At 39.2% G+C, this 22,664-nt stretch overlaps 1 protein-coding gene across 12 annotated transcripts in view; it reads left to right on the top strand.

Moving 5' to 3' along the window:
* Positions 1-22,664, top strand: part of FAR1 (fatty acyl-CoA reductase 1) — an 83,843-nt gene that overhangs the window by 56,573 nt on the left and 4,606 nt on the right. For 7 of the 12 annotated variants that reach the window (XM_015286362.4, XM_015286359.4, XM_040700807.2 and 4 more), the window contains exons 2-11: positions 856-1,050; positions 1,527-1,702; positions 2,859-3,038; positions 4,766-4,943; positions 5,941-5,985; positions 6,101-6,219; positions 6,811-6,878; positions 8,385-8,556; positions 14,429-14,558; positions 16,630-16,757. In XM_015286362.4, coding sequence (XP_015141848.1) covers positions 862-1,050; positions 1,527-1,702; positions 2,859-3,038; positions 4,766-4,943; positions 5,941-5,985; positions 6,101-6,219; positions 6,811-6,878; positions 8,385-8,556; positions 14,429-14,558; positions 16,630-16,757 — 1,385 coding nt within the window. In that variant the 5' untranslated portion in view covers positions 856-861. Of the gene's footprint in view, positions 1-855; positions 1,051-1,526; positions 1,703-2,858; positions 3,039-4,765; positions 4,944-5,940; positions 5,986-6,100; positions 6,220-6,810; positions 6,879-8,384; positions 8,557-8,869; positions 9,042-14,428; positions 14,559-16,629; positions 16,758-16,830; positions 17,065-22,664 lie in introns of those variants that run through there. The other 5 variants (XM_046941596.1, XM_040700813.2, XM_040700812.2 and 2 more) reach the window with 2 other exon arrangements.

The raw sequence follows: 22,664 nt of genomic DNA, 5'->3' as shown, positions 1-22,664 counted from the left end.
TCTTTCTGTTTATAGTGTCTAGAACTGGGGAAAAAAATCCCCGAATGGTTGACTGGGAGAGAAGAAAGTAATAATTGTCATGGGTAAAGTTCTGAACTGCAGCAAAACCTACAACACTTGAGTGCTGTGCTAAATTTGAGAAACCTTGTCTTGCTCTTAACTTTCTTAGAAACCTATTTGTGACAGGCTGTAACTTTTAGTCAGGAGAATTCTCACACAAGCTTTCATGAGGGAAGGAGAACCAAACAATTTCTACTAATGAAAAAATTGCAAACTTGTGTCATCTGTGGAACTATGTCCTCCTGTAATCAATAGGAAAGACAGCAGGTCTCTCATTAAGCGATTGACTTTACCTTTTCTGTGGCCACACATCCATCCTTTGAAGAAAGACTCAGCCTGACACTGACAAGCAGTGCTGCTGACAGACAGTTCTCCCTGTCTTTTGTCAATGTATTTTAAGTATCTACATGTGATTGTATTTTGATGGTATGACCTTTAGTTTACATGAAACAACCACTTAGTCATGAAAGGCCTTGCACATAGAGAGAGAGAGAGACTAAAAAACTGAGCTGTTTTCTTAAATGGAGTGAGTGTTCAATTCAATTCCTTGAAGAAACCGTGATGGGGCAGTTTTATGATAAGATCTGCAATGACTGTAGTGACCCTGTGGGACTCTATGGAATGTAGTGGGGAGGAAAGAACAAGTTTTTAAGTATTGATTAATAATGCAAATATCTGGTAAGCCTTTTTTTCAGGTATGAGGTTGAATATTTGCTTCTATGCAGTTTGTACCTTCTGCAAACTTGAACTTCTGTAAGTCCCACCATATATATTTCTTTTTTATCTTCTCTTAAGGTCATAATGGTTTCCATACCTGAATATTATGAAGGAAAGAATGTTCTTCTGACTGGAGCTACGGGCTTCATGGGAAAAGTGCTTCTGGAAAAGCTGCTCAGATCTTGTCCGAAAGTAAAAGCAGTGTATGTATTGGTAAGACCCAAAGCAGGGCAGACACCAGAAGCACGGATAGAGGAAATAACCAGCTGTAAGGTATGCATCACTTTCTCACAGCATGTTTATTTGTCCTTCTGAATCTTGCTCCCATTTTGCTATGAGAACAGCCTTGGTTTGCCTAAAGCAAAATATCGTTAAGTGTTTTTTATTCTAACAAACATAAATGCTGAGACCTTATAGTACTTCTGTAGTCCTTTTTTCAGGTTATTCTCTAGCAAAGCCAATAACGGGAAACTATCCTGTATTTAAGAGGAGGGTGTTCAGCAGTATTGCAGTCTTACTGCTTTCTATGTAAAACATGCAGTACTGCTGGTTTTGCTGCTTGGGGTAAACTGGGTACTAATTCAACACTGAGTGTGTTCTTGGTAAGTTAGTAGAATGTTGTAAGACTGCTAAATTGCTAACTTATTAAGATGAATATATAGACAAAAAAAGTGTGGCTTTTTAGTTACGAAATATCTTTGTTGGCTATCAGTTTGAATTTTTAGTCCTATGTTTGTTTTTTTTGACAGCTCTTTGACAGATTGAGAGAGGAACAGCCAGACTTCAAAGAAAAAATTATAGTGATTACAAGTGAACTTACACAGCCTGAACTGGACCTTAGTAACCCAGTCAAGGAAAAGCTTATAGAATGTATTAATATTATATTTCACTGTGCTGCTACAGTCAGATTCAATGAAACACTAAGGTGAGTCTACAGTTCTGTACAGTCTAGTGTGATAAGTTGGTGGTATTGAGAGGAAGGGATATCTGCACAGTCTTGCAAATGTAGTAGTCTGACAAATAGGCTGAACGTGTAACTTGTTTTTGCATGTCTGGTCAATTCAATGATTCTACTTCAGGTACTAATCTTTTCCCTACAATTAGTCTTTAGCCATTGTTTTTCTTTCCTTTTCTTAAAAATATGGAAGTACAGTGTTAAAACCTGCTTTGTCAGAAATGAGAATTACGCTACTCAACATGAATTTCACATTGTATTAAAGTTCTAGACAGACACTGTGCAGGGTAATGAACTAAATTTTCTTTTTTTACTCTACTGTGGGCTCCCTTATTTAACTGGAAGCCTTTGCCTAATTTTCAAAGCCCTTTCTGAATGGAAGCTGTTGAGAAGAAACTTGGGGATATGTTGCTTTTCTGAGTCTTCCTTCATGCGTTGCTCTAATCTCTGGGATAGCTGGAGAGGATAAGTAAATAAGCTGTAGCTGTATAGTACGTACTGTGTTCATTGCTCATGCTAGAGCTTGTGTGTAAGAGGGAATACAAACAGTTCTCATTCTTGATTTATTTCCCTGAGGAACAAAAGAGCAGATTAAAAACCTTCAGAAAGTTCTTCAGTAAGAAGAGTGGAAGTTTGCAGTGGTGGGAATAGGGAGAATTAGAAATCAGTTGTAAACTGTAAGTGGAATAGTTTTCATCTTATATAGAAAGGAATTCTATTAAGGAAATAATACAATGAAGACTCACAAAAACAAGAAAATCCTTTTTAAGCAGAGATGATATCTTGTGGTAAGCAGCTCAAATTTTTATGAAGAGAATGTTAAACAACTCTGAGATGAAGATTTGAGTTGTTAAAAACGTTGGCACTGCCTGCCAACAGGGTGGAACCTAAAGTATCCTGAACATTGAGAGAAATTTCTACATAGGCTGTGTCCTATTGTTATGAGCAGAAGGTTAGGATACTGGTTTTCTCTTTAAGGGTTAGGGCATTAAGTCAGGGATATTAGAAATACCATATCTAAATATCTAGTGATAGGTATGAAAGAGTTAGTGGATTGACTAGTTATTTCTTCATGCTTTTTTTTTTGTCTTGCTTTTTACTGATTAATTTTCTTTTTAATCAACAGAGATGCCGTTCAGTTAAATGTGCTTTCCACAAAACAGCTCCTTTCTTTGGCACAGCAGATGACAAATCTGGAAGTATTCATGCATGTTTCTACTGCATATGCATATTGCAATCGAAAACATATTGAGGAAGTTGTTTATCCACCTCCTGTTGATCCCAAGAAATTGATGGATTCTCTTGAGTATGTGTTACGCTTTACTAATCGTAATTCATGGATCTTTAACTATTTGCTTTCTAGTAGTGAAGTATCAAACAATAATTGAGAAACAGAAGCTATGAAACAAGTTTATGCTGTCCTGTTAGTCTAAAGTATGACTGACGCTACCCTTTCCTGTAAAGGAAACAAGTTGAGGTTTCATGGTCACTTAAAGCTGAGCTAGGTGCAAAGTAGTACTGAATCTTGTAAAGATATCATGTCATTTAAAAAAAAAAAAAAAGTGTTGCATGATATGGAATTGAGTCTGGGACATACTAGAGATCTCTAGGTGATAAATAATGCATTTATTCTTTGAGCCTTCAGAGTAAGTGGGGTAAGCTGAGCTTCCTGTGGGCTGCCACTGGAAGGATGTTTTTGCACTCTCCTGTCTATTAGCCCTGGTGCTTGGGAAGTCGTGTGGCTAGGCTGTCAGGAATCCATCTGTCCCAGCTTGCTTTAGAGTTGTGTGATGACTTAACACAACATTGGAGGTAATGCTGGGACTTGCAGTTGTATCAGCTTTCTAGCTTCTTAATGCTGGGAAGCTCACTGTCCCTCTTCCAAGGAGAGATTTTTGCAGAGGCATGCATTAGTTGCTCTTTAGTACAGTAGTATATAGTACAGTAAATGAGTGAATTGGACAAAAATAGCGTACGCTTCTTCCAGTGGACTCCAAAACATGCAGCCCTTCTCTCTTTTGCTCATGGAGTGACTTGATTCCATTTCAGTCTGTATGCTCTTTTTTTAAATATGAACAAGACATCGGTAACTTTTATAATAACTAACAAGGATTTTTTTTTTAAACAAGCTTTCATATTTAACTACGCTTATAAATATACTGCCTGCAGTATACCATATGAAATGATTGCAGAATTGTTTTGGAACTAGCTAGATATTCTGGTTTGGAAAAACAAGTTTCTGTTCTTAGTATTTACTCTCAAACGCTTAAGTTTTGTGGTTTAATTTAAAGCAAAATGAGCATGAAATCAGTATTAGCAGTCTTATGTAAGTTGGTGATAATGTCAATAAAGCATCCTAACTACACTGCTGCTGTAGGATCTCAAATTAAACTTTCTTCCTTAAGCTGAACAGTACAGAACAGTTCTGTAAATATGCAGTTGTCGTTAGGAAGAATGAGTAGAAAACGGGCTTTGTTCAACTTGATATTTTTCTGGCATCTTTTGAAAATTAACCTTCAGTTTAAATAAGCAAAAATCCTGGCTCTTTTCTTAAATTATATTTTGGGAGTTATAGATTTTTTTTTTTAAACCCGAACCCTATATAATCTGCCAGCAAATCCTGATAATAAACAAATGCTTATGGAAATGTTTTACAATTTCTAGGTTTAATGTGGAAGTATCTGACTTCCTAAATTCAGTGGGAGCTGGCATTAAGTTTGGAGACTCAAGCTGGGATTTAAAGTATAGAGTTAGTGTTACCTAGTGGGGTTATTGCAGACGCAGGAAATACGGAACTGAGTTGTCAATTATTACCTGTGTTTCTTTGCAGAATGTCTTATTTGTGTGTGCTTGTGCAGCTTCTTGGGGGGTGCTTACGCTTTGTTTTTCTTGGGTGATCTTTTGAAGAAAAGATGGGATTTTAGTATTACTTTCAGAAGTATTTTTTATTTATCTAGTTTTCCTTTTTCCCCTCACTTCCTCTGGTGAGGCACTGTGCACTTATTTACACTTGCTTTTATTCTGTTTCTTCAGGTGGATGGATGATAGCCTAGTGAATGATATTACACCTAAACTTATAGGTGACAGGCCTAACACCTACACATACACAAAAGCCTTAGCTGAGTATGTAGTACAGCAAGAAGGTGCAAGATTAAACACTGCCATTATTAGGCCATCCATTGTTGGTGCTAGCTGGAAGGAGCCTTTTCCTGTAAGTTATTGAGTTTTTGTCATTCTTTCTTGCTTGTAAACTGTGTTATGTACTGACAGCTTGTGTGTGTAGTGAACTTTGTAGAGGAAAACCTTTTAGACTTTAGAGCTGTGGCTTGATTGCTTCTGGTTAATAACTGATATAAAAGACATCAGGTAGAACACTTGCATGTAGGATGTATATGGGCATACATTACTTGTAAATGTGGAACAACATACTTATGTCACAATTGGAGATACTGTTTCACATGTAAAAATCTTTTTCAACCATTTTTGTTATTCAGGGTGCTTTAACATGTCAATACCTGTCACTAAGAAAATTGGAGTGTGTAGAACATAAGACAAGTAGAGTTGAAACATGTAACCAAGCTTTGTAAGGGCAGGGAATGGCACGCACTGTATGTGCTCTATGCTATATATTGATGTACAGTATTTATGCTATATGCTTCCTCATGTAATGGAGATAGTGCTGGAATAGCTTCAGTTCAGCGCTTAATATTTCTGAATTATTCAAGAATACCTGTAATTGACATCACAAATCTGGAATATGTATGTGTCAAACCAATAAGTACATAATGTCTAAATATTGGCTTTAAAGTTAAGTAAAAGTGTTTTCTACTTGAAAACAAACAAACAAACAAAAATACCACCAAAAACCTCACAAGAATTTACAGTTTCGCTGGCAACTATTAGATTGAGTTGATGGAAGTTGTCTAAAGATACTTGTACATATAAATATTTTGAACGTAAATGTATTGTCCATTTTATTAACTGTAAGAAATAAGCAAGCCAGTAATTCACTTAAAAGGACCAGTGAAACTACAGAGACTGATTATCTGTATTATAGGATGTTATGTTACTTGATTTTACTTTGGGTGAGCTTCATTTAGTTGTATGGAAACTAATATCTCTCTTGAGTTAACTTGATAAATTTTCACTTAAAATTGCTGACTTTGCTCTGCTAACTCAAACCTTTTCCTCTCAACTGCTCATGATAGGGATGGATTGATAACTTCAATGGACCTAGTGGTCTCTTCATTGCTGTAAGTAATTTCTTAATATTAAATATTAAGTATTTTTTAAGTAATTCTTCCATTTGGAAGACAGCAAAGCTTCATGTGTTTTACTGGTGCATCTTCTGTCTTTTTTTTTTTTAAGGCAGGAAAAGGAATTCTTCGAACAATGAGAGCTTCCAACGGTGCAGTAGCAGATCTTGTTCCAGTAGATGTTGTTGTCAACATGACACTGGCTGCAGCTTGGTATTCTGGAGTTAATAGGTACAGCAAGTGACAACAGAGGTTGCTAAGTGTTTTGAAGTGATGATACTTATCATTATGATACTTAATCAGTTTTCTGCTGTTCCCACAGGATAAAGGGCTTTAAGGTTCGAACAGCATTAGTCCATCTGTGTAACTTAAGGCAGTGGCTAGCACTTCATAATGAAGGGGAAGATAACACCTATGATACTACTGTATAATCTATACTTAAGTAACTTTTCCTGAGTCTTGTTGTGACCATTGTAATTTACAGTAATTAGAAAAAGCCTTCTGTGGTGGGGGAAAAAAATTGTTCACGCAGTGTGTGTGTGTGTATGTATGTGTGTATGTATATGCATATATATATACATACACGCATGTGCATATATATGTATATATAGATTACTTAAAGAGGGATTTAAATACTGGGAGAATATAGGAAGCAAAAAACCTACTTTGAGGCTGACAATTTGTTTTACATTATTTGTTACTAAGAGCAAGGTTAACTTTGGGTATGATCTCTGTTACGGTGGGTTTTTTCCTCTTCTCCTATCTGCCTTTTTAAAAACTTATTTGTCCTCTAACTTACTCATTGTCTTTTTTCCCTTTCAGGCCAAGAAATATCATGGTATATAACTGTACAACAGGTGGCACCAACCCCTTCCACTGGAGTGAAGTTGGTATGCCATGTTTCTTTTTTATAAGCTTAATAGAAAAGTAAGATCAAGTGGGAGGGGGGAAGGTGTATAATTAGTAGGTCATGTTGCCTTTTTGTTGTTGAAACTAGTAAAACAGCCATACCTCTCAATTTTGCAGTGCATTACGCTTTTTAATTCTCTTCTTGTAGCATTACCTTTTTTGCATGTTTTTAAAAATCTTTTATTATTTTTAAAATTCAATTGCTTAAAGAATGGGACAACTGATATTTTGTGTGTGCGTGCTTGATGCTGCCATAACCTTATCTGTGGAGTGTGGGTAGTACACAAAGAAGAGCGCTGCTGAGAGGAGAAGTAGTGATTGTGGATTTAATGCCAACCTCACTGTAAATATGTGGTCAAGTAGTTCAAAATTAGAAGTATTTTGTGCAGTTGCATAATTGAGAGGTATGATAATAGTTCTGCACTTGAAGCTTCTTGTTTCTAGCTTGTTATTTTTTTTATGGCTATTTTAATCATCTGCTGGTTATGTGAGACTACTTATGCAGAGGGGAAAGACATCTTTAAGAAAGCATGGGCACCTATTTTCAACTCTTAGATATTCTGACTAAAATGTCACCCATGTGCCAAGAACTCTGTAGTGGTTCTTATAATAAATACCATGCCAGCCAGTTTACCTTGCTAAACATTTGTTAGCTCTACAGTTTTTAGAAATAGAATTCCTAAGATTAGTTTATTTTTTTTTCCTCTATCTTAATTACTTAAATCCATATCATTTCTCTTGACTACTTTCTTCATGCTTTTTACTCACTTTTGCCCATTTTATTTATCTATATTTATAAACCTTATTGCTTCAGCTCAACTTGGAAAATTGCTGACTTCATTTATATCCTAATTTTAATGGAGTGTTATGCTCTATAAGCAACAACGTAAAATTACAGATGATTACAAAGATGAAGTGAATTTCAAGATAACTGTTAAAGATGTGCATGTCCACCGTGCAAAGAATTTTCAGGTGTCAAATTTCAGTTTCTCAAAGTCCAATCCTAACAGCGTTTCATAAAAATGATTGAATATGTCAACTTGTAAAAAGTGTAATTTGAAACGCACTTGAGATGTTTGCCTAGTCCTTAGTCTATTTTTTTAAAGTATTTTTATACAAGTCTAGAATAGCTTTTATGAAACACAGAGGAATATCTACAGAGGAATTTAAATAGCTTTACGTGCTATATAATTAACTGAATTCTTGAAATCAACTTATTGTGTAGGGAAGAGGAACAGAAAGAGAGAAGCTACAGTAAAATACTACTGAAGATAAAAGCATAGAAGATCTCTTGATATAATGTGAACCAGTTTCACAGTATCTTAGGTTAAAAGCTTAACTCTTTTAGTTTTTGTGATTTGTAGAAGAGCTAGGGTGGTTATTTAAATGGCATACTAAAGTAGGTATTGTACACTGTAATATACTTTGAAAACCATTGAATTTTACATGGTTACTATCAAAGCTGTCACGCAACTTTTCTTTCTCAGAATACCATGTAATTTCTACTTTCAAGAGGAATCCTCTCGAACAGGCCTTCAGACGGCCCAATGTAAATCTAACTTCCAATCACCTTTTATATCATTACTGGATTGCTGTAAGCCATAAGGCCCCAGCATTCCTGTATGATATCTACCTCAGGATTACTGGAAGAAGTCCAAGGTAATGATGACTAGCTCTGTCTTATCTGTTCCTCTGACTTTTAAACAAAGCTATGCTTGCAGTATGATGATGTATATTCATTTTTTTTTCTTCTCCTGAATGCTTTGTGACTAAAACTCAGCTTTTTTTTTTCCCTGTCTCTGAGAATAGGTCATTGAATTTGAAGTGAGTTTTGAACTTTCTGGAAAAAACGAGGATGTTTTGTTGAATATTTTGTTTGGGGGGGGGGGGGTTCAGTAAAGATAAAAAGAATATAAAATGTTCGTTCATAAATAAGTATTAAAAATATGTTGATCCTTATTTTTTCCTACAGCATACCACGTATATTTGAATTACAAGACAAATCCGTTAGATGGTGCGATAAGGCACCCTAGCATTGTTCTTTGTTCCAATCCCCTTTTACATCAATATTGGACCACAGTTCGCCATATACTGCCTGCATTTTCGTATGATGTGTTGCTCAAATTGACAGGTCATAAGCCATGGTAAGAAGGACAGGGCTAGAAGTGTCTTGTTGGTAAGGTGGTGGAGACTTGTGAAGAGGATGTGGCATGGGTCCTGTCTAGATTTACTAACTATGAGCAATAACAATCCATTGACTGCGTTTCCACTCTGAGAAGTGGTTGGCATTAAGATTGTTGTTGCTGTTATAAACTGAAAATGGAAGGGAGATCGCTAATAACTGCGAGTCATTCCTGTATATGATACAGCCTGATCTGGTGTGCTTTGTATCATCTCAATATTCCATTCAGTTTATAGTAACTACTAGCTGGCTAACATCTGCAGTGGTGAAAATTGCGTAATTCTGCTAGATATGCCAACCTAGACTACGTAGAAGGAATATATGACGTCACTGCAATTTGTTTCAGATTTGCCAAGCCATGTGATCTTAACTCATTGTATATATTATGTTTTCAAAAGTATTCTTCTTCAGACTCTAAAATCTCCACTGTGGCAGTGTGTTGACACAAGTGAGTATTCTTTTATTGTCTGTAGTCTAGGTCTGTCTTAGGAGGGGAAAAATCATACAACAGATTTGGCACTGGATCAATAAAAGGAAGCCACGTAGGTGGTTTGTAGGAGAAAGCCTCTAAACTGCTCTGGATTTTGTTGTTCCAAGCCCACTCAATGGTGTAATACAGCAACAGTAGTGATGGAGGCTGTGCCTGTATAGTAAGCTCCCCGTATTGAAAAAGATATTTAAACTACAGATCAAACAAAGACTTTAAGCATGAGTTTTCAGCTGTTTTGATTCTTTGGTAATAGAGATATTTTGAGTAATTTGTAGAGATTTCCCAGAAGATATTTTTAGCAAGTGATGAAATCTTCATAACTGCTATAAAAACCAACCTGCTGTCATACGAACGGGAAGTAACACTGCTAGAATGTTGTGGGATAATAACTCACATCCAAGGCAATAAATATTAACACATTGTTTTGATCACTTTTATAGTTGTAATGTTGGAAATATTGAGTCTTGGTTTTTTTTTTTTGCTCCTCCTGGAGTTCTTATTTGGACCCCAAATGCACAATTTAGAAACTTAATTAGTACTAATACAGTTGGTGATATTAAAAGTGTATCTTCCTGCCTGTGAAGTATTAGTGAGTTCTAGTAGTTGGTTTAGTATAGTTGTAGGTGGGCAGGCTTCCTACCATGCACAATTTGTTGAGAGGGGGAAAAAAAGTACAAGTTTTAAGTTTGATACCCAGTACACTTAAGTGAATATATATTTAATGATATAGTGTTTCTTTTGTTTTTAAACTTTTTTTAGAATGAGAGTTTGTTTTAAGGACAGCGTAAGGAAAGTTATTTAGATGCAAAGGAGACATGCGGTTTTAAGTCCTAATGGGCTTCTTGCCTTATTAAATAACAGACAAAACGGAGCCATATCTCTATTCTTGTTCAGCTTTTTTTCTATTTTCTTGGTTCTAAGTATTTTGAAACCTGTTTTAACTAGCACATTGGAGATAACACTGGTATAAGAGTGTACTTCTCCTGCTGTAGTTGTGTCTCATTGACCTCTGGTTTTAATTACCAGGTGACATGCACTAGGAAACCTCTTAAGCCTTAGAAACACAGTTGGAGATTGTTGAATTTGTTATAATGCTTTTGAGGAAGCAGTACTTATAGTATGAAGTGAGGAAGGGCTAGCTTAATCTTAATTGCAACCTTTGTCCACCATGATTTTGCATGAATGATTTGACTGGTATAGTAAAAAGTGATAAAATTGGCACAAGCAAATCTGACTAACTAACTTGACTTCACATGGTCCATAGCCTACCCTCTCTCTGTATATGCTTCTGAGACACTTATTGCATATGATGTAGAAAAAACTAAATAACAAAATTAACATATAGGTTGAACTGCACTGTTGCCATACTGTCAGGATATTTTACTGTCTCTGAATGAGAGACAGTTAGCAAGTAGAGCTAGACTGGACCTATGACCACTTGCAACTAAAGGATCATGCTAATAATAATTGGAAACTACAAAAAAAAAAACCACAAACCCAATAAACACACTGCTTTATGAGTTTTTTTTTGAAGACTTGGCCTTACGAAGTCTTTTTCTGATATGAAATTCATCTTGTATGCAGGACTTGTAGAAGCAGTTAAAGTTTAGTGAGGAAAAGAGATTTTTTTTTATTGCTTTGGCTTCCAGTGAAACATTCTTGTATTTAAGTTCTGTGATAATAACAGCTGATAAAGAAAAAAATGCATGTAATGTTCCTTCTAAATTTTATAGGTGTTAAAAGTACAATAAGGATTGAATAGCATAATGAGGATTTGGTCTTTTAGACAACTGAAGACTTTTTTAGTATTGTGTAGTTACGTAAATAGTGGTAATAGTCCTCAGTGTCCAAGTTCCGTAGTGTTGTCAGTAGTTTGCTATGTGTACTTAGTTGCATAGCACAGCTTATTTGTTGTCTAACGAGCTTCAATATGAGGCGTAGTTGATGCTTGTAACTTTGATAAGCTCTACGAAACGCTACACAGCAGAACCTTATTATAAAAGGCTTGGTATGTTTGAAATATTTAAGCACTTGAAAATAGACACTCAAAGATCTTTCCACTTAGTCTGGAAGAATACAGAAATGTTAAAGCTGTAATGGAGGGATTTTTCCAGCTGTTCATTTTCTGTTACGACTTAGACTAAAGAGAAAGTGGAGCTGATGAATGTGGGGAGGTGTAAAGAGAATTTTTATTAAAGCTTATTAAACTTAACATAAACCACCCTTGACATAGTCACTGCCTCTTGGGAAGACTTTTGAAGAGAAATTGTGCACTTTCAGGAATGAGAGCTGCTAGAGATGTAACAATTCCAGTTAGTTTTAGACTTCAAAACTTACAGATGAATGAAAACTTGTTTCATTTGACAAATGGGAAAGCTTGCTTAGTGTAGCTCAGAGGAACCTTAGATTTTGTCCCTAATACTTATGCTGAGCTTTGAATATTGACAGCATGTACGTCTATTGAAGTATCAGTCTGTATCTAAATTCAGAACTTCTTAGACTTGAGTCAGTAGGTTGTATTTAAGACTTGTTCAAAATGCAGTTGTAGCCTTAAGCCAGGCTGCTTTTTATTTTCTGATGTAGAAACATGTCTCCTTGAATTGTGAATGCTTGATTTGTTGAAGTGTTGCTTCCATCTTTAATTCTTATCATGTGATTTTTAAACCAGTTGTATTTTGTATGTATCTTGTTCAAAGGACAATAAGGACTGGCTGGAGGCGAAACTCTAGCTTGTACAGTGAATGCCTTACATGTTGCTACACTGACTTGCTGACTGCACTTAGTATTCAGTTCCATGTTATTGGCAGCCTGGTTTTTCTGTGTTCAGTTTGTGAAGAAAGTGTGATACGGTGTTTGTTGCACTGACTGGTTATATAGTTTTGATATCAAAGAATTGTAACTAATTGCTATCTGTAGAACAACCTATGAACTGTGTTTTTGAAACCTCGGGCTGAAAGTTCCATTAAAAATTTTAGACCTTCTTTCAGTTATCTGTATATTCCTATTTGCAGGAGAAATATGGTGCTGTTCAAGTTTTAAAATACCTTTACCAAAAAACTAGTCTGCTAGAACTACTCAGGCATTCTCTAAATTACACACATTACTGACACATTTGAATGTAAGAGGTTCCTTTTCTTCTTTAAAAAAAAAAAAGAAAAGAAAAAAGTTATTTATTGACTTAGTGTGAGTTAACAAACTGTTGCTGAGGAGGCTGGTTTTCTGCCATCCCTTAGCCGCATGCTCCTGCCACTTCCCTCTTGTCAGATCTAACAATTAAGAGAACGTGGAGACATTTATTTTGGCTGATGTAACAAGAAACTAACCGTACAAAGAAAAGGAACAGTTTTCCACTGATGATGTGAATCATCAGCTGATTCTGTGGTCAGTCACTAAATTCAATGTAAGAGAGAGAGCAAGTCTGCAGATGAGGTAAAAGAATCTTCTTTGGCTGCCTGAGCTGTATTTTTATTTTTTTAATTAGCTTTGCTATGTGTTACAACATACTCATAAGCAGATAGAATAAGATTCCATGCTCTTAGAAAAAGAGATAAAAACAACGTTTGGCCTGCACCAAACTTCAAATCTACATTTATCTACTCAGATTTTCATTTACACTATGTAACATTTTGCAGGAGCACAAATTATGTTGGAAAAGTGTTTATGCTTTTTGTACTTCAGATATAGATGATTGAAAAAGCAAAGCATATCATTTATATTAGTCCATTTCATTAAAATAGAGAAGTAGTATTAATATTCACTCAGAAGTGAGATATGAAGCAGTATGAATATTCACTTAGAAGTGAGATACCAGCCATTAATGTTAGTCATGTAATGCAAAATATGTTGGTCTGAAGACTTTCTGAGAATATGCTGTATCTGTCCTATAAGTATGAATGCACTTAGGCAACTTCCAGAGGAAAAAAAAAAAAAGTGATCTTTATTGCTGCTGTGAATTGTTTTGAACAAAGCTTAGCTTCAGAAAGCCATTTCCTGTTATTGCTGGGTTGTTCTGCTTTCTTTGCTTTTTCCACACACCACTTCTCTCTCTGCTTAAAATGACCAATGTGTCCTGCTATAAGGAAGCAGTTCTGTCAGATGGAAATACCTCAGGTGCCCAAAGCTGAAATGTAATAGCATTTGGTTATGTGAGTACTAACTACTTACTAAAATTAAGTGACCATCTCTAGCACTGTAACACTTGCAAAGTTCCTGCATTTACAGCAGGAAAACTATTTCACCTGAGACTAAACTCACTTTTTGGGTTTACTTCATGTATTCTGATTAAAGGGAAACTTGCCTGAATTGATCCTTAGGCCATCGTTTCTCTGTACTCCAAGTTACATTCTTGCAGAATTGTAGTCTGCATAATAAAGCGTAATGGAAGGTATTTCTGCATATTTTGAAGTAACCTGGAACTGATTGCCTAAGTAGCAGGATTTACTGTGGTCTGTCTCTTTGCTGTGGGAGCTGTAGGGGTTAAGGGGAAGAGCTGAATTTCTGATTAGAATAATCATTGATCTCGTATTGACCATAAGTAAACCAGTTTTGTTAAAGACATGGTCTTGCATAGTGTGCCAGAGGACTAGGGAAACTTGAAACTTTCTCTCTTGTTACGTGGCGTGTGCTCTGCACTGTGCAACTCAGTTTTAAATACTTTCATCAAGTTAAATTGTTTATGCTGAAGTGAAAAGCATTAAATGTTATGTTACGTTTGTTTTTTTAATACTTCAATGTAGTAAGACTTTAATGTAGGGGGATGGGGTTAGAGGGTAATAAAACTTACTATCTTCTTGTTTGTTTTTCTTGTTTGAACTCATGTTCATCGCTGTAACCTGTACGATCCATTCCTTGGACTGTAGGATGATGAAAACAATAACACGTCTGCATAAGGCCATGGTATTCTTAGAATACTTTACAAGCAATTCTTGGATCTGGAATACTGAAAACATGACTATGCTAATGAATCAACTAAGCCCTGAAGACAAAAAGGCAAGTAGCTGTATGATGTGAATGTGGGAACCGAAAATGAAATGCAAATTTACTGGTTCAAGATGAAATAAATTGGCAATACCTCTTACTGTAATGCAGAACGGAACATTATACTAAATCACTTCTGGAGATTCCTGCCACATCCTTTTGGATGTACCAAGTTGTCTATACATCTGTCTTATAAGCTGAATTGGCGATGTGAAGAGAGATTACAAAGGGCAGGACCCATGGCAGAAGGCATGATAGAAAAGATTTTTAGGGTGGCTTGATCTTGTGATCAGGTCTCGCTCTATGTGTCAACCGAGTGACTGAGCTGTTAGGCTTGAATACGCCATGTATAAAACAAAGCTTTGCTTTATTAGCACTATCTTTTTTTTCTGAGGAGCAGGAGGTAGGTTTTGTTGGGCTTCTTTGTTTTGTGTATTTCAAACCAGTAACAACTTCTGTGTACATCTTTCATACCTTGGCAAGACAGCTGTGTATTTAAATCCTTTCACTTGGTGTGTGTCTGAAATTGCTTCATGCAGTGGGGTAGGTGTACCAGAAGAAGAGACACAGAAAAGGTGGTTAAGGAAGAATAAAAACTGTTGTTGAGTAGAAGGTCTGAGTAAGGGTGAATGAAATTTCTCCTAAGAGCTGTCTTACTGTTCCTGCTGTCTAGCCCCCCTCCCCTCCTGGATTTTGAAGGTTAGTTGTGTCAAAGTAGAGTCTTTATGCTTACTAACAGTGCATACATAGTTCCACTTGGTCTCTAAATATGCTTTTATAGCGTAAGATGTAGTTGATTTCTGACTTGGCCTGTTTGGTATAATTTTGCTGAGTGTCACCTTTTTTCAAATCGTAGTCAATACAGTATTGACAGTAGTTATGCATTAGATTTCTCAGCTCTTCTCACTGATTGAAATCTTTCTGATCTTAATGAATTAAGAAATTCATTATAGTGAGTGCATATAGCATGAGCTTGCAAATTGAAAGGGATTTGTCAGGGTGGGCAGTGGAACTTTCAAAAGTTATAAGCAAGCAGTCATGTTAGTTTACAATTTCACAAAACAGACCTATTAGGCAGGTTCTTATGGAGCAGTGTTTTGAGTATTTTGGTTCAGAATCTGTAAGCTAGATGCTTAATTGTTTTTATTAGAAATTACCTAGCCATTGTGGAATCTTTTGAGATGAGGACATAGATACCAGTGAGAAACTTGAATTGTGAATGTTCCACAGTAACTTCTGAAGATGATATTCATGTGGTTTTTTGTAAAACACAGCTGTACAACCATAAGCACAGTTAAAAACTGCATTTATCAATGAACAGACATGGAACAGTGTTCTTATTCTACAGCATATGAGAATTATTTCCTGGCTGAAAAAGAAACATTATAATAGAAAATAGTTACAGAGTGGGATTCCATGTGGACAGATGAAATAGGAAAGCAGTGCACCTGGAAGCTGAGGGAAGAATATTACTGATGAGGAAAAGGCATGATGGATCATTCTTACAGTTAAGGAGAAGATAATTTGAATTTATTTGCAGGGAAGTTAACTCAGCGTAGAATCATAGAATGGGTTGGAAGGGACCTCAAGGATCCTCAAGCTCCAATCCCCCTGCTGCATTGAGGGCCTCTAACCTCCACATTTGGTACTAGACCAGGCTGCCCAGGGCCCCATCCAACCTGGTCTTGAACGCCTCCAGGGACAGAGCATCCCCTGCCTCTCTGAGCAGCCTGTTCCAGCATCTTGCTACTCTCTTGGTCAAGAACTTCCCCCTGATATCCAACCTAAATCTTCCTTCTCTTAACTTAAAACCGTTTCCCCTTGTCCTGCTATTATCTACCCTTGTAAAGAGTTGACTCCCCTCCTGTTTGTAGGCTTCCTTTAGGTACTGAAGGGCTGCACTGAGGTCATCCTGCAGGCGCCTTTTCTCCAGGCTGAACAAGCTCAGCTCCCTCAGCCTGTCTTTGTAGGGGAAGTGCACCAGCCCTCTGATCATCTTTCTTTGTTCTTTAAATTTTTATCAGAAATGGCATTGTTTTTTTTTCTTAAGGAAATTAACAGTGAAAGCTTTTGTTTTACGCAGACTTTTAATTTTGATGTTCGACAACTACATTGGGCAGAATACATGGAAAACTACTGTATGGGAACGAAGAAATATGTGCTCAATGAAGAAATGTCTGGCCTCCCTGCTGCTAGGAAACACTTAAATAAGTAAGTATTCATTTTCATGGTTTTATTCTGTTTTCCCATGTTTCTCCTGTCCACATCAAGTTTTGCTTTTCAGTTTCACGACTTAGCTGTTATAGCTCCTTGTCATGGTTTTGTAACTTCGCTATTGGTATTCCACATCATAACATCATGGACAAAAGAGAAGAACTATGTATCCCAGAGGACCTCACGGTCAGAGAAGGGGAAGACACATCACGGAAGATACCTCATCTGGTTGCGCGCGGTTCTTCTTCACTTTCTGCTTGCTGCCGGGAGAGGAGTGGGTGTGCTTTCCAAGCCGGGCGCCTTCATCAAGTAAGGCTTTCGGTTTCGGAAACTCGCTCACTCTCTCTCTCTCTCCCTCTCTATCGCTCTTTCGCTCTCTCCCTCATTTCATTTGGTTTATTATCCTTACTCCCAATTAGATTGTATTATATTGTGTCATCTTGCATCCCAACCTCATAGTTAGTAAAATAAGTTCTCCTTCTTAGATCGTTGCCGCCGCTTCGTTTTTTCTCGGGAAGCCAGGGGGGAGGGGGGCCCGCAAGCCTACTGCCCACCTGTCACGGGTACAGATCTATCTAGGTAACTCCGTGACAATTTTTTGGTGGAGAATGCGGGCAGAATTCATCTGAAGCTTTAATGTTAGTAAGAAAAAAGGATTTCGTTAGGCCAGACTGTGAGACTACAAAGCATTGCTGGTGTTGGTGTGACCTTCGTAGATTAGATTATAGCCTGGGCAGTCCGCCAAACTCCAGACACTGTACTGAGTGGTTTCCGTTTGTTTTCTTTTTTCTCCTTCTCTTTACCCCCCCCTCACGTTAGCAGTTACCAGCTATGAGGTTGCTCTTTATTGTCAGAGCACTGTATAAGGGATTAAAAGCTATCATGTTCCTTGCCAGTTACCGGTCTATAATTAACCTCTTCATGTCTTGCTGTGGAGTTGTATTCATATACAACCAAGTAAGGGCCCTGATAGAGGCACCTGCCTGGTGGCTTTATGCAATGTGGTATAATTTGAATTTTGAGACCTTCGAACCAGTTTCTAGGCTTCCCTCTCAGTTTGTTGAACGTTTTTCGAATACCGAGTCAGTGCTAATATTTTCGTGCATATTATCAATATCTTTGAATATATTCCTCTTCATTCGTGCTAAGTGGAAGGAGCCTCCTCCAAGACCAGAGAATGATGACTGGCAAGGAATATGGAAAGGTTTAGGAAGAATCTTAGAACCGTGGGGACCCGCCGTGCCATGGGATTTCACCCCTGAACATCTGTGGGATCCCGAGAAACTGAGCCAGCATTTGAATCAGGGGCGGTGCGGCTTAGATAGATCGAAGGAGGCACGGCTCATCTGGGGCTTGGCTTGTGCCTACCGCGCCCTGTATAGTACTGTTCTGGAGAGAGACAGTTTCCGAGCGGAGGTGCAAGCCAAAGGGGGAAATCTCCAAGTCAGACCTGATCAGTCACAACAGACAGCAGTAACAGTGTCAGTAGCCCCTGTAGAAGGCAAGAAATGGAAGCGGGTGTCCTCGCGTCTAGAGCGAAAAAAGGAAGAAGAAGAAGAAGGAGAGGAAGTGGAAGAGGAGGTGGTAGAGGAAGATCCAGGTGAGGGGACTTCCTCAGAACCAAGAAAAGCAAAAGCAAAAACTAAGAGGCACGAAGAGGACAGCGATGAAGAGGAGATCTCTATTACTGTTCGTCGACCTCTCAAGATGTCTGAGATCCTAAGCTCAAGAAAGGAATTTGAACGACGCCTGAATGAAACTGTTGTCACCTGGTTGCTTCGTTGTTGGGATAGTGGGGCCAGTAGCTTGTCTCTAGATGGTAATGAAGCCCGCCAATTAGGAGACATTGCCGGAGACAAATCCATCGACAGAGCAATTAGTAGATGTTTGGATGAAGCTGCAACCCTCTGGGACCGAATATTAATAGCTGTGAAGGAAAGGTATCCCTACAAAGAACTTCTGCAGCCTACAAAGAAAATGTGGAATACAATTGAGAAAGGTATCCAGTATTTGAGGGAAATAGCCCTGGTGGAAATGTTATATGAGTCTAATCTTGTTCCTAATGATCCACGCCAAAACCATGATCTGGAGAGAGTGAGGACAACACCTGAAATATGGCAAAAACTTATGAGAGCAGCACCAGACGGATACGCCCCCACACTATTAGCCACATTCCACAGATACGAGGACCAACAGAGAAGACCCCTAGTCTTCGAATTGATTCTTACACTCCAAAACTATGAGCAACATCTACCCCCAACCCACGTTTCCATTTCAGCCGTCACAGAGTTAGCAAACAGACTGGGTGAAGTAGAAGAGCAGATGTCCCTATTGATTAATCGTGATGAACCCGTAGAACCTGTAATAGTATCGGAAACGTTTGACGACGATCAAGATAAGCAAAGGGGCCTAATGAAAGAGCTTATCAAACTAATGAAAATCCAATTAATTAAAGAAGATGGATCCCCCTCCTCACCTGTAACATCAAAAATTTCAGCTATTGAAGGCAAACGCTTTCCTGCTCGAGTGAGAAACAACAACAGGACTGCTTCGCGTGTTGCCTTGTGGCGTTATCTCCGTGACCATGGAGAAGATATGAGGAAGTGGCACGATCAAGATACTCCCGTACTGCGAGCACGGGTGAGAGAATTACAGAACAGACCAACCACCAGTGTAGTTGCTCCAGTTACCACGGGTAATGAATAGAGGGGCCCTGCCCTCAGTCAGGGGAGGGAGAGGGATAACAGAGTTTATTGGACTGTGTGGATCCGATGGCCTGGCACATCAGAACCACAGAAATATAAGGCATTGGTGGATACCGGTGCACAGTGCACTCTAATGCCCTCGAATCATGAAGGGACAGAATCAGTCCATATTTCTGCAGTGACTGGGGGTTCTCAAGAACTGACTGTGTTGGAGGCCAAAATAAGCCTCACTGGTAAAGACTGGCAAAAGCACCCTATTGTGACTGGCCCAGGGGCTCCATGCATACTGGGTATTGATTACCTCAGAAGGGGGCATTTCAACGATCCTTAGGGGTATCGATGGGCCTTCGGAATAGCTGCTGTAGATACAGACAACGTTAAGCAGCTATCTGTTTTGCCTGGCCTGTCAGAAGATCCGTCTGCTGTGGGGTTGCTGCAAGTAAAAAAAAAAGCCATAAAAGCAGTGCATAGACGGCAGTATCGAACCAACAGGGATTCCTTGCTCCCCATTCATAAGTTGATTCGTCAACTAGAAAGTCAAGGAGTGATCAGCAGGACCCATTCACCTTTTAACAGCCCCATATGGCCAGTGCGTAAAGCCAGTGGAGAATGGAGGCTGACGGTAGACTACCGTGGCCTGAATGAAGTCACACCCCCGCTGAGTGCTGCTGTGCCGGACATGCTAGAACTCCAATATGAATTGGAGTCAAAAGCAGCCAAGTGGTATGCCACCATTGACATTGCTAATGCCTTCTTTTCCATTCCTCTGGCCACAGAGTGCAGGCCACAGTTTGCTTTCCCCTGGAGGGGCGTTCAGTATACTTGGAACCGTTTGCCCCAGGGGTGGAAACACAGCCCAACCATTTGCCACGGGTTAATCCAAACTGTATTGGAACAGGGCAGTGCTCCTGAGCATCTGCAATACATTGATGATATTGTTGTGTGGGGCGATACAGCAGAAGATGTTTTTTAAGAAAGGAGAGCAAATAATCCAAATTCTTCTGCAAGCTGGTTTTGCTATTAAGCGAAGCAAAGTGAAAGGACCTGCCCAGGAGATTCAGTTCCTAGGTATAAAGTGGCAAGATGGGCGCTGTCACATCCCAGCAGATGTGATTGACAAAATCACTGCCATGTCTCCGCCCATTAATAAGAAAGAGACACAATCTTTTCTGGGTGTAGTGGGCTTTTGGAGGATGCATGCTCCAAACTATAGCCTTATTGTAAGCCCCCTGTATCAGGTGACGCGGAAGAAGAATGATTTTACATGGGGTCCTGAACAGCAGCAGGCTTTTGAGCAGATCAAACATGAGATAGCCCGTGCCGTGGCTCTGGGGCCAGTACGGATGGGACAGGATGTAAAGAACATCCTCTACACTGCTGCTGGAGAGAAAGGTCCCACCTGGAGCTTGTGGCAAAGAACCTCAGAGGAGACCCGAGGCCGACCCCTGGGATTCTGGAGTCGAGCATACAGGGGGTCTGAAGAGTGCTACACCCCAACTGAGAAGGAAATCTTAGCTGCGTATGAGGGGGTTAGGGCTGCTTCCGAAGTAGTCGGTACTGAGACGCAGCTCCTCCTGGCACCTCGACTGCCAGTGCTGAACTGGATGTTTAAAGGAAAGATTCCCTCCACCCATCATGCTACTGATGCCACTTGGAGCAAGTGGATTGCACTGATTACACAACGAGCTCGAATGGGGAACTTCAGTCGTCCAGAAATCTTAGAGGTGATCATGGACTGGCCTGAAGGTAAAAAGTTTGAAACATCACCAGGAGAAGAGGTATCACGTGCCAAAGAGGCCCCACCATACAATGAACTACCAGGAAGTGAAAAGAAATATGCCCTGTTCACAGATGGATCGTGTCGTATTGTTGGGAAGTATCGCAGATGGAAAGCTGCTGTGTGGAGCCCCGTGTGACAAGTTGCAGAGGCCACTGAGGGAAAAGGAGAATCAAGTCAGTTTGCAGAGGTCAAGGCTGTCCAACTAGCCTTAGATGTCGCTGAACTGGAGGGGTGGCCAGTGCTTTATCTTTATACTGATTCATGGATGGTGGCAAATGCCTTATGGCGGTGGTTACAGCAGTGGGAGCAAAATAACTGGCAACGGAGAGGTAAACCTATTTGGTCTGCTGAACTGTGGAAAGACATTGCTGCCCGAATAAAGAATATGGTGGTAAAGGTGCGTCACGTAGATGCTCATGTGCCCAAGAGTCGGACTATGGAAGAACAGAAAAATAACCATCAGGTAGATCAGGCTGCCAAAATTGAGGTGGCTCAAATAGACTTGGACTGGCAGAACAAGGGTGAATTATTTCTAGCTCGGTGGGCCCATGAGACCTCGGGCCATCAGGGGAGAGATGCAACATATAAGTGGGCTAGAGACCGAGGGGTGGACTTAACTATGGATGCTATTGCACAAGTTATTCATGACTGTGAAACATGCGCCATAATTAAACAAGCCAAGAGGATGAAACCTCTCTGGGAGGAAGGGCGATGGCAAAAGTATAAATATGGGGAGGCGTGGCAGATTGACTATATCACCTTGCCACGATCCTGCAATGGTAAGCGTTATGTGCTCACCATGGTGGAAGCGACCACTGGGTGGCTTGAAACATATGCAGTACCCCATGCTACCGCCAGAAATACCATATTAGGTCTGGAGAAACAAGTTCTGTGGCGACATGGCACCCCAGAGAGAATTGAATCAGATAATGGGACTCATTTTAAAAATTCTCTTATAAGTACTTGGGCCAAAGAACATGGCATTGAATGGATTTATCATATTCCCTATCATGCACCAGCTTCTGGTAAGATTGAACGATACAATGGGTTGTTAAAAACTATGCTGAAAGCAATGGGCGGTGGAACATTTAAGCACTGGGAGAAGCATCTGGCAGAAGCCACCTGATTGGTCAACACCAGGGGATCTATCAATCGTGATGGTCCTACCCATTCCAGCTCCCTACATACCGTAGAGGGAGATAAGGTCCCTGTAGTACATGTAAAGAGCATGTTGGGAAAAGCAGTTTGGGTCCTTCCAGCCTCTGGAAAGGGCAGACCTCTCTGTGGAACTGTTTTTGCCCAGGGACCTGGCTCCACTTGGTGGGTGATGCAGAAAGATGGGGATGTTCAATGTGTAACACAAGGGAATTTGATGTTGGGGGAGTGCAGTCAGTAGTTCTATGTATATGTATTAAGCAT

The sequence above is a fragment of the Gallus gallus genome, chromosome 5 (assembly GCF_016699485.2).
Source record: "Gallus gallus isolate bGalGal1 chromosome 5, bGalGal1.mat.broiler.GRCg7b, whole genome shotgun sequence".
Lineage (NCBI taxonomy): Eukaryota > Metazoa > Chordata > Aves > Galliformes > Phasianidae > Gallus > Gallus gallus.
This window is presented reverse-complemented; position numbering and strand designations above follow the sequence as displayed.